Source organism: Carassius auratus, chromosome 4 (genome assembly GCF_003368295.1).
Source record: "Carassius auratus strain Wakin chromosome 4, ASM336829v1, whole genome shotgun sequence".
Lineage (NCBI taxonomy): Eukaryota > Metazoa > Chordata > Actinopteri > Cypriniformes > Cyprinidae > Carassius > Carassius auratus.
Genome location: NC_039246.1, coordinates 17,984,486 through 17,996,834, shown reverse-complemented (window position 1 = coordinate 17,996,834; position 12,349 = coordinate 17,984,486). Strand labels below are relative to the sequence as shown.

Here is a 12,349-nt window from a genome sequence, read left to right as displayed (position 1 = left end):
ACTAGAAAACAAAAACTACACGCTGTTTATTAAATAAAACGGTGACTTTTTTGTGGATGCTTCTCACAATTTTCAACTGTTGCCCAGCTAAATAACTTTACCTTGGTGATGTATTTTAATTTAATTCTAAACGTCACTGAAGTTTTCGTACATTATCAACAAAAACAAATTCATCAGACCATTCTTACTGCTCAGACACGCTCAGGTTTTTATAAATAGCAATACAGAATTATAATATCTGGTTTATAATATTGGACAAAGTTTCAAAACCGGTGCATCCCTATTCAAAACTGTACAGGAAAAAAACTGTACTTTGGAGCCGTGATAAATCACATCATGCTGTGACATGAAACTTTCTAGAGATAAAATAAGCTTGACTTTGCTCATACCTGTATCTGAAGACTTTACACTTGCACGAGCGTTTCAGCTACGAAGAGGATCAAGTTTGGAACGAAGGACACAAAACCGGCACAGACAGAGAATGAGAAGAGAGCGGCGGCAGGACGAAAAGAATAGGACATGCTGGAAACGGGAGCGTGTGACAAAAGAATCAAACGATTCTTTGGGAGACGTACAAATGGCGTGGATTATGTGTTTTATGAAGATCTCACCGAGGCGGTCGCCGAAAACGCTTTCAAGTCGCTTAATTATAAGAGAAACCTGGAGAATTGGAGAGTTTGGACTGGGAATAAAAGATAGGAGAGGAAATCTGTTGCACACACACACACGCGTTTTGTGTTAGCACACCTGGGCAGAGGAGGGTAGCACGCTCTCCAGGACTGATCCAGGGTCAGGTGACCCCTTCACTGAGCCCAATAGCCGGCTCCTGTCTGTCTGCCGTTCACACACACTCAAGACAGGCTCGCTGTACCTGGCCCAGTGCAGCAGGGAGTCATCCCAGACCTGTCAATCAGAAAGTGGCAACGAGCAAACACGGACCTCTCTGTCTCCTTCTCATCCACGCAGTGGGCTGACAGGGGGAGGTAAACGCTTGTGACAGGGGGCAGTAGGGTTGGGTTGAGCCATCTATCATAAAGCCACGACAGAGTAACATAAGACCAGAGGCTTCCCTCTACACACACACACACAGAGCTCACTCGACAGCACCCAACAAACACATCTAAAGGGAGAGTTCGCACCAAAAAGAAAATTCTGTTCTGCTTGTGTTGATAAAATCCATATGAATTTCTTCTGTGAAGAATAAAAGGAGATATTTTGCAGATTATCCCAGCTGCCCTTCTGCATACAATGAAAGAAATGAGGACTAAGAATTTCGACAAGGTTTTACGCATACATTTCTTTTTAGGAGCAAAATTGAAAAAGAAATTAAGAAAGAAAAAAAGAAAGAAAGAACGACCTCTCCCATTAGAAGGCAATATTTACCTCCTTAAATTTATGTCGAAGTGCTTTTTTTTCTTTAGTAAAATACATGTCAAGTTTTGAATATAGAAACTTTAAAGCTGCAGTACGTAACGTTTGATGCTCTAGCAGTTAATATAGAGGACTGCATGCGTCTTGCAGAAAAACATTGTAGTCGGAGCTACTTCTCTCTGTTTATGTACATGATGAATCTACTCCACAGTGGTACCTACCCGAAACAGTCCAAAAAGTTTGAATATAAACACTTGTACCCTAGCGATACAGGATAAGCAAAAAGCAAGGTTTGGAAAACGGATTCATCGTGTACTCGCTTTATACTGTATATACATTTTTATCAATTCTGAACACAGAAAAAGTTTGGACTGCAGCTTTTACTTAAATGACTTAACTTTAAAAATGAAATGAAAACCACCAGTTGGTAGCACCGAGTCACTGTCTTTGTCAATGAATCATCAGTTTAATTGATTTAGTCAAAATAGCGGATTCTTTCTTGAATGAAGCAGTGACCAATAAACAAATTGTGATTTATTTTAAAGAAAATAGGGTAATTCCTAAAATAGGGTAATAACCACCTGATGCACAATAATTTGGTTAAAATATTTGTGATTATAACAGAAATATAACTATATACAGCATTAATAATAATTATTGTTATTAAATACAATATGAAACTTTTTTTACTGTAAAAAAAGAAGCTAAAAATTAAAGAAGATACAATAAATGTAAGGTAATCATTTTTAATAATAGTAATAATAATTAAATAATATTAAGTAAAATAAATATAATAACTCTATATTTGAGAATGCAAACCAAGCCACTACCTGAGATGCTGTAAACCCTGGATCATGAGCTGCTCTAATGTAAAATAAAACAGTGCCGCACTTGAATCTGAAACATGCAGCGAATATCTAAAGGCTTTGTCACACCAGGATGAATATTGAACGCGATTATCGCTGACGTTTAACGCCTCGTGACTAAACAATGGGTGCCAATGTGAGTGTGCATCCCGACGTGCTAAATAAAAGGGGTAAAAGTGTCATTTTGTAAAAAATGGCATAGACTTGTGGTTTTTTTTTTTTGGTTGGGGGTTTGATGCGCCGCCTTAAAAACTGGTTGACCAGTATGCATCTTGGTGGTACACATCCACAAAATGGTCTTGCCGAGCACTCTTGATACCCAACGACGATGAGGAAGTACGTACACCAAGAAGATAAATCAAGGCAAGATGAGCATAGAGCTGCTGGTGTCATACAAAAATCTTGATAAGAGGGAGTTGTTATGGAGAGGTATTGCAGATCAGATAGAATTCGATGTGTACCGGGTTTTTCTGTTTTTCATTAAGCGCCATCTAATGTCAGGGAGTGAATTTTCACGTTTAGTCAGCGAAAATCGCTTGGGTCTAAACACAAGATGTGTCGAAAAACGTTGGCAATAAGCGCACGCGATAATCGTCCAGGTGTATACGAGGCTTAAGCCTTTCCAATTTGATAATCGTACTAAGCCATAATCATGGTTACAGACTTATAAAGCTACAAGATAGCTTTGTTTGGTGTCAGTGATGCAGAACACAATTAATTCACAATTAAATAATGTGGCAAATTTGAATATGTGGAATTGCTAAGATATAAGAGATACATTAATGCACAAAAGGTCCCTCAAACAAGGCCATGAAGGCTTTCTAAGATTTACAAATGTAGTTCTTGAGTCACATAGAGTTTTTCAAACACAAGCGAATTCTCACAGGCTTCTCCTCTTGTCCCGCAAGTACGAACTGTCCGTCAGATTTATTTGATAGCGTTTTAATTTGCTCTTTGATTTGATCTGGATGCGCAAAGTGGCCCGTTTAGGTACAGTATTTTAAAGGGGTCGACGAATGGAAAGTAAAAAAGACAAATGGATCCAACGTCGCCAAACCTCTGTACAAAGCAAGAAGGGTGGACGAGAGACAAAGAGAGAGAGCGGAAGAGAGAGAGGAGAATAAATCTGCACTCCTCCATCGATCCCAATCCTTTCTGCTCTCATCTTATCTTCGGGTCTGAGAGAGCCAGGCAAGTTTAAACGATTCTGACCTTGTCCGACATAAATAGTCAGAAAACTACAAAGAGCAGATAGCCCTCTCTCTCCATGAGCAAAGAGGGACGAGGAAGGGAAATACATTGAGATAAGAGGAGGGGAGAGAGATAATACAGGAGTTACTACATCAGCGAGAGTGTCACAGACAGACATAAACAGCACACCGAAGCCCCTCAGTGGCCAATCTGGAACCGTTCTGCATGTTTCCATAGTAGAAAAGGCCATTCTGGATGTTAAAATTGTCTGGCCCATTAAACCTGCTGATTTTAAGGCAGAAGAATTATGCAGGAATATAGATTTATTCATATATTAGCATTTAGATTCTAGGGGTGCACAATAAATATCGGCCGATAATTAATTAATTCCATCAGCTGTGTGATTTCATGAATACGCTGATAATGAACGTGGATTTGCACAGCTTGTCAGTTATAAATGGCTCTCGTCACAAACAGCTGCTCTGTGTGAAATCACACACCTGATGAGATTAATTAATTATCGGCCGATATTTATTGTGCACCCCTAGAATCTAAATGCTAATATACGAATAAATCTATATTCCTGAATAATTTTTCTGCCTACAAATCAGCAGGTTTAAGGGCCCAGACAATCTTAACATCCAGAATGTCAGTTAACAACGGCTCTGTGTAATAACAGCTGCTCTATGTGAAATCACGCACCTGATGAAATTTAGCACTGATTAGTGAACCGGCTTTACTGACAAAATGCACATTAATTTATCGGCCGATATTTATTGTGCACCCCAATAAGTTCTAGCTAAAAATATTTTTTTATGTATATTTTAGCTAATTAATTCTTATTAATAAATCATTTTATGAAGAAGTGGTGGGATCAGTGAAAATAAGATCAAAATCAAAGCATTTCCATGCACCAGCTCTAGCTTGTGGACCAGCACCATTTCAGTAAAAACAGGGTACGTCTGAGCCCAGAGAGACAGGGAGAGTGAATGTGAGACAGTAATGACTATTATACTTAAAAGACCAAAGTCTTTTCATCAGGTCGGATTCTCCTGGCTACGGGAGCGTGCCCTTACCAATCAGAGCGGGCCCTGGGCCCTATTCTCTCTAAAGAAGATGTGAATGTCGCGGCGGAAGAAAAGGAGAGAAGACGCAGGCCTTTAATATTCATCCTTTTCTCTTTTTAGAGTGTAACGGCTGCACCTGACATCTACGGAAACTGTGGAAATCTCTTCATGCATTGTCAGGCTCTCCTCTAATCATTTTACGCTCTTGTGAAGCTTTGAAAAGAGCCGATAACGAAGCGAGTCAAATACAGAGCTTGCTCAATTCATAAGTTAACAGAAGCACAGCGCACGCTAGCAGAGACTGAGGTAATAATCAGCAGCCCTGGACCAGAAGACTCACAGTGTCTACGCTTCGAGAGAGCAGCGTGACGCAATGCAACATAACTAGCTCTTGATGGGATGATTGTGTTAATAAAGGAAAGGGACTAAATATAACGCTTGCAAAACTGCAACACTCACAGTCGATGATGCATACAGTGTATGCAATACAACATAACTAGCAGCTTCCACAATAGCCAACAAAACTACCACTGATGCATGCATGTAATGCGACAAAACTAGCGGTGGCCGTTAATATCAACAAAGCTGTCTAATGCATGCAATGCGAAAAACTAGCAGTGCCTGTTAATATCACCAAAGCTGCAAGTATGTAATGGGACAAAACTAGAAGCCTGTTATTATCAACAAAGCTATCTTAATTGAAAGCATGAAATGCAACAAAACTAGCAATGTCTGTTTAAATCAATAAAACTGTTTATGACTACACTGTAAAAAAAGACTGGGAATTTTTAAGTGTAAAAGACTGTAAAAAGCTGTTAAAAGGTTAGCGGGAGATTCCCCAAACATATATCATGAAAACTGTACTGGACATTATAAGTAATTTTACGATAGCATACCGTTTTGGGAAGTGAAAAAGAATGTACAATTTACGTTTTTTTTTTTTTTTTTGTTAAAATAACTTTCCTATTAGTTTGTTTACATTAGGGTTGTATGTTACATCTCATGTTGTTAAATTAATGTTTATTGCATTATTTCAGTTCCATGTGTGCTGCCATGATAGTGTTTAGTGTTTGTGTGAATGACACTGTGCACCTTCTATATTTGTTAATATTTAAAAGCTGCTTGTGATGGGCTTTGGTTCATCATGTGACTTTCTGATCACCACCTGCTTTTGGTGGATATCAGTGTATTACAAAGGTACAAGACAGATTTCACTAGTTCAATAGGATGGTGTATTAACATTATATCAGCTAATGAAATTGTGGTATTTAAATATAAATCTGAAATTGTCAAATGTGAAAAAAGTCAAATTGTAAAACCTAAAATTTTGTTACTATATTTTTTGTAGAAAAATTCTTACAACCACAGCTGCTGTTTTTTTTTTTTTAAGCATAAATTTTACAGATTTTTTTTTCTTTCTTTCTTTTTACAGTGCATGCATGCAAGCAAACCCAGCAGCACCTTTTATAATCAACGGAGCTGTATATTCTGCATGCAATGCAGCTAAACTAGCAGCTCCTGTGCAAATTAAAGATGTCATGTAATAAAATGCATTGCAATACAATAAAAACAAGCAGCTACCATTAAATAAAAAGAAATACTGACTAGACTAAGTGCCATGTGCAGTGCAATAAAATCTAGAGGCTGCCTACAAAGCAAGCATGCAAAGTCTACAAGTTTGTTAATTGCAACATTTTAATTTTGTTGTACTGCACGATTGAAGTATTTATTTATTTTATTTTTTTAAATGAGAAAAGGTGTGAATACAAAAACAGCAGATTGTTGCAACTTCCCACTATTTTTGCATGCTTCATGTTAACTTTCCACTAACAAAAGCCATTAAACATTGAAAAACCATGGCAAAACAATCATATATATGATGTGCAAACCATACACGAGAATGTGAAAAACTGCATTAATACAAACAGATTCTTTTAAGTAAATCTCAGTTTCACGACAAGCAATGAGCAATGGTGCATCGTGTTGTTTGGTTGCTTATTTTGTGGGGTCATGCTGGGTAGGTCAGCCCATCCTCAATATCACAAGTCTAAATAACTGTTCCACACAGCTTTATATTCAGCATGCACAAGTTTTGACTTGACTCACATTGTAGTATAATATATATGCTGTTAGAATAGACAGACAACTTGTGCAGATAATTATCGAGTTGTTTCTGGTGGTAAAGACACTGAATCTACCACCTCAACTGCGTAACACCAACAGGACCATGTTCCTGTGCCGCACATTTGGATCAGCGTGTGGCTCAGAAGCACAGTCTGTTCACGTAGCTTTATTTTGCAGCTGTAAATTTCCAGAGCAGTCGTCTTAATCTTGTTTTCTCTCTGCATAGACGAAGAGACTTTATCAGGCTGTGTGATCACTGGTAATTTCAGTGTACAGATGCAATCGCGCTCTCTCTACCTCCCATTACCTTCTTCCCTCAGGACTGAACAACAATACGCTCCCACACAATAGATATAAACAAGAGCCTGTTGACTGGGAGCAAACCCACCTATGCAGCAACAACAACAACAACAACTCTGGCGAATCTGAAATCGACAGATTACGATGACAAAATTATTTGAATCACTGTGCATTTTGATCGCAGTGTCTATATCAATGTTTAACTGTTTGTACTTTATGTAACTGACAGCGGCTCAGATTTTGTGGCTTGTCAGGGAGAAGTGCGCGGTTAGTTTTCTTACATATTTCCTCAGAATATCATTCAACCCTGCAAAACACTGGAGCAGGCTGGTGAGTTTTACATAGCACCACTCACTTTTACTTCAAAAACCAATAGCATTTATCTGTCTACACTGTTTACTTGAACAAACAGTATGAATTTTAGGGAAATAATAACAATACTATTCAAAACTTAAAATTTAATTAAAATCTTCATTTACAGTGTATTATAAATAACAAGAGAAATGGAGAGAGAGAAAAAAAGCAAAAATGTGGTCACATAGCGCCAACCTGTGGCTAAACATGCTACTGCAGAAGTCAATCGCACTAGACTAGAAATAATGAATGTTTAACTGGTTTCCTTAAAAACCTATTTTGTTAATTTAAGCTTAACGTAAAATAAAACAAATGTCAGACGAAACACTTACATTCTGAGTTGAAGCACTGACCTTAATAAATAAAAAAATAAATAGAAAATAGAAATATAAAAAATTACATAAATGATCAAATAATATACATTTATATATACACACACACACACACACACACACTTACACACACACATATATATATATATATATATATGACTATAAAAATGACTCAGATTTCAACTAAAAAGAAAATTGAACCTAAAAAAGCTACTTAAAAATATAAATAATAGTATATCATTCATACTGGTTGATAAGGATTTGCTAAAAGGTGTTCTGGCACAAATAATGCAACATGTCAGCATTATTATAAGAGGTTTATTCAAATCACTGACCCTTACCATGAGCAGAAATAAAAATGAGTTTTCTTAAGCAAGTAGCATTAAAAATACAAACCCCAGAAAAATCCATTAATGTTGGTAACACTCAAACACACAGCGGGGCTCCTTAACCTTCGTGGTTTGGAGAGAAAGACATACAGTACATATTATATATAACAGAAGAATGTACTGTATGTTTAAACTTTTGTCTGTTTTGCCTATAAGAGCACATGTAGATTTGTGGCATGAGTGTGTTCGGGCGTAATACGGCCTCCGACTGATCTATGAGGAAGAAACGGGAGACAGGAAAAGAGGAACAAATGGAAATGAAGGAGAGGGAGAAAAAGAGACCCTGAATCTTTCTTCTGGCAGAGGGGCATCCAGCTGAGCGCTGGCTCCAAGCCCAGTTAGACCCCCTGCCCTGGCTGGACTCCCTCTCTCACACACACACACACACACACACACTCACCTGGGATGCCTGCCATCCGGGCCGGACCTCCGCCAGCTTCTCACACACACATGGCTGGAAGCCTACAGCCCGCCGACTTCCTGTTTCACACACACCGACACCCACAAACACACCTCACAGCCAGAGAGCTTCCTGTCCGACCCCAAACAACCCTGATCATGTCCGCCCCTCCACCACCCACTGGCACTGCCTCCGCTGTGTGTGATGAGAAGGCCAATGTGTGTTTGTGTGTGGGAGATATGAGCCGGATGGGCTGAGAGTGAAGGACTGCAGCACTGAGGGATCATGGGATACCTAGGATCCTGTGTGCACCACTGTACGGGACAGAACTCAATATGGGCACACAGCAGAGCACTGCATTAGCAGCGCAAGTTTGTGGGTTCAATTCCCACGTGTTAGGGAAAAAATGTATAGCCTGAATGAACTGTCGCTTTGGATAAAATCGTCTGCTAAATGCATAAATTTAATTTCTAAAACATGTTCCATGGGAATCGAACCCACAACCTTGCGCTGCTAATGCAATGCTCTACCACTGAGCCAAAGGAACCAATAAATGACTTGTTGCTTGCATATGTTTGCTTCTGGCTCTCTATTGATGGTGATCCATACCTTCCAGCAGTGAGATGAGCGGAGGGAAGTACTCTGGGATGTAGTCTCTCCTCTCGCCCCTCAGGGCTTCACGGGCGTCCGTTTCAAAGCCAGCAGCAGGAAACTGCAGAACGCTGCTCTTGCTGATGGGAAACTGAGGGATAGTTTGTGGGAAGCCAACAGGCTCCATGTTATTTACATAGTCCTCGAGTTCAGATATACTGACGCCCAAAAGTCCAAAAGCCTGGTCCACATCAGTCAGTCCAGGGTCTGTACATCCGTCTGAAAAAAAAAAAAGAGAGAGACATTATGCTTTGCTAAATATGTAATTAATGTGTATTCAGCAACCTAATATGCCAAGTAATAAATAAAGGATCATATTTAAGCCTAAAATATTTTAAGAAAAAAAAAAAAAATTTGGAAATTACCTCAGAAAAGGTAAAATATATGGTTATTATACTAACTAACTAAAAAACAACGAATTAAATAAAATAAATACCTTCTGGCTGTGTCATAATGTTATTAGTCACATCTCAAAAAACGAATGCCTTCATGTGAAAACCAAAACATTTCATGTTTTCAAAACATTTCTACATATGCATGCAAACAAAACAAACTTTCAAAACATACATTCACACAAACTTTACAAACATGGCCATTGGCCAATCAAACACACAAAAACAGCAAAACACGACCACGGTGAGCAATGTTTTGAAGACTCTCACTTTGACAACAAGCAGCTTTATTACTAAATGAACAAATACAATAAATTGTGTATGTTTTGAATCAGTTTTATTATAGTTACATTAAATAAAATAAGTTTTTTTGTTTGTTTTTTTAGTTTAAGCTTTTTTTTAGTTTTTTTTTTCTCATTTTCTTAACGTCTAATTTTCATTTGGTTTAACTTTAAATAACTAAAAATTAACCAAAAATGTATTAAAAAGACTATTCAAAACACTAATACAAATGACACAAACAAAAAACATTACTAAAACTTAGGACTTTGCGGAACAACTAATTATACTAAACACACACACACATATATATATATAAACGTATTTAAGCTATTGATAAAACCATAATAGTTTGTCAATGATAATAAAACAACAAAACAAAATGTATAAAAATATTCCAAACATTTAAATAAAAAAACAACACCACATAAATGAGCAATGTTTTGACAACTCTCATTTTCACAGAAAAAAAAGAAAAAGAAAAAAAGGTTCAGATATAGTTGCTTTGTTACATATATAATAAAAAGTGTCTTTTTTGAAGGTTTATAACTGTAAACTAAAAAAAGGTACTTAATAAAGAATAAAACTGAATAAAACAATAAAATAAGCGTGCGTACATATATATATATATATATATATATATATATATATATATATATACATACATACATATATATACATATATATACATACATATATATACATATATATACATACATACATATATATACATTTATATATATATATATATATACATATATATACATACATACATATATATATAATATACTTTTCCTATCAAAAGTTTATATCTGTTAAAGCCTCAATAGTCAGCTAACAGTTCTGCTGTCAAAACATACAGACAGAGAAGATCGATGGCTATCGTCCAAACTAACGTCTAAAACAACGTGTTAGAAAGTCAAAGAAACAGACTAAATGTAATTCGTTAAGAACATTTTAACGCAATAACAGTAAATTCCCCATTTGAGGAGCTAGTTAGCTTAGCATGCAAACAACAGTAGTAGTGGGCGGGGCTTAACAACAAACACACTGTCTACGGTGTACACTAACACACTCCAGGCCAGTCACACGACTCCAAGCGTCAGGCAGAAGTGAAGATCGACTCACAGAGCTCGGAGTACCGGTGGCAGCTCCGGGCCAGCTGCTGCAGGTATCTCTCCAGCACATCGGACAGCAGATCACAGGCGCTCAGCTGCACCGCGTCCCATCCCACCGCCTGACACACCTGCGCCACGGACACGCGCAGCAGCGAGCGCGCGTAACTCTCACACATGTCTCCGCTCCCGAAGGCCTGCTCTCACGGCGCCAGGAAAGGCTGGGATTGGTTTTGCTCATTCACTTGAATAGGGACATTGGCGCTTCCACAGGAGCCGCCATCTTTACCTACCGAGCGAAACATCGCGGAACAATCGATTGCGCATGCGCAGAGGAGCGAACGATTAGCTCTTGCTCGATTAGACCACCTGCATGTGTAAGTTAGTGTGTAAAGCCTTGACTATTTCCTTCAAACAAATGTATAAAATATAGTTTTTGTTTTTCTCTGTTTTCGAATAAACTTTGTATTAGATAATACGCCAGTAATCAAAAGGCTACGGCTGAAAATTACAGTTTCTTCGAATCTTTCATTTATATCAACCGATTCAGTGGTTCTTTTACGATATATCACATGATCCATGATATTCTCATATTAAAGGCAAACATGATATTGTTGCATGGAGTATTTTTTTCTATTGTTTAGTATACATTTTATTATATAATATATAATGTGTGTGTGTGTGTGTTGTATATATACAGTACAGACCAAAAGTTTGGACACACCTTCTCATTCAAAGAGTTTTCTTTATTTTCATGACGATTAAATTTGTAGATTCACACTGAAGGCATCAAACTATGAATTAACACATGTGGAATTATATATGGAATTATATACATAACAAAAAAGTGTGAAACAACTGAAAATATGTCATATTGTAGGTTCTTCAAAGTAGCCACCTTTTGCTTTGATTACTGCTTTGCACACTCTTGGCATTCTCTTGATGAGCTTCAAGAAGTAGTCACCTGAAATGGTCTTCCAACAGTATTGAAGGAGTTATCCGAGAGATGCTTAGCACTTGTTGGCCCTTTTGCCTTCTGTGGTCCAGCTCACCCCTAAACCATCTCGATTGGGTTCAGGTCCGGTGACTGTGGAGGCCAGGTCATCTGGCGCAGCACCCCATCACTCTCCTTATTGGTCAAATAGCCCTTGATGCCTTCAGTGTGACTCTACAATTTTCATAGTCATGAAAATAAAGAAAACTCTTTGAATGTGAAGGCGTGTCCAAACTTTTGGTCTGTACTGTATGTATATATATATATATATATATATATATATATATATATATATATATATATATACACACATTATACACACGTTATAACATAATAAATTATATTAAATTGAAATTTTTATGCCACAGACTGCTATAGTAGGCTCATATAAACATTTACCCAGAAAATAAATTATGCGAATCGTTAAAAATAAAAAACGTCCACATGAATTTTGCAGATTTGTATATGACATGATACATATATGTTTGGACATATTTATTGCAAAGGTAATCATTTTAATTTAA

The 12,349-nt window shown here is 37.4% G+C and overlaps 1 protein-coding gene across 1 annotated transcript in view; it reads right to left on the bottom strand.

Moving 5' to 3' along the window:
• Positions 1 to 11,181, bottom strand: part of LOC113061498 (transcription initiation factor TFIID subunit 3) — a 53,674-nt gene extending 42,493 nt beyond the window's left edge. The window contains exons 1-2 of the mRNA XM_026230655.1: positions 10,845 to 11,181; positions 9,004 to 9,264 (exon numbers count right to left, since the gene is read on the bottom strand). Coding sequence (XP_026086440.1) covers positions 9,004 to 9,264; positions 10,845 to 11,010 — 427 coding nt within the window. The 5' untranslated portion in view covers positions 11,011 to 11,181. The remainder of the gene's footprint in view (positions 1 to 9,003; positions 9,265 to 10,844) is intronic.
• Between the last annotated feature and the right edge of the window lie 1,168 nt (positions 11,182 to 12,349).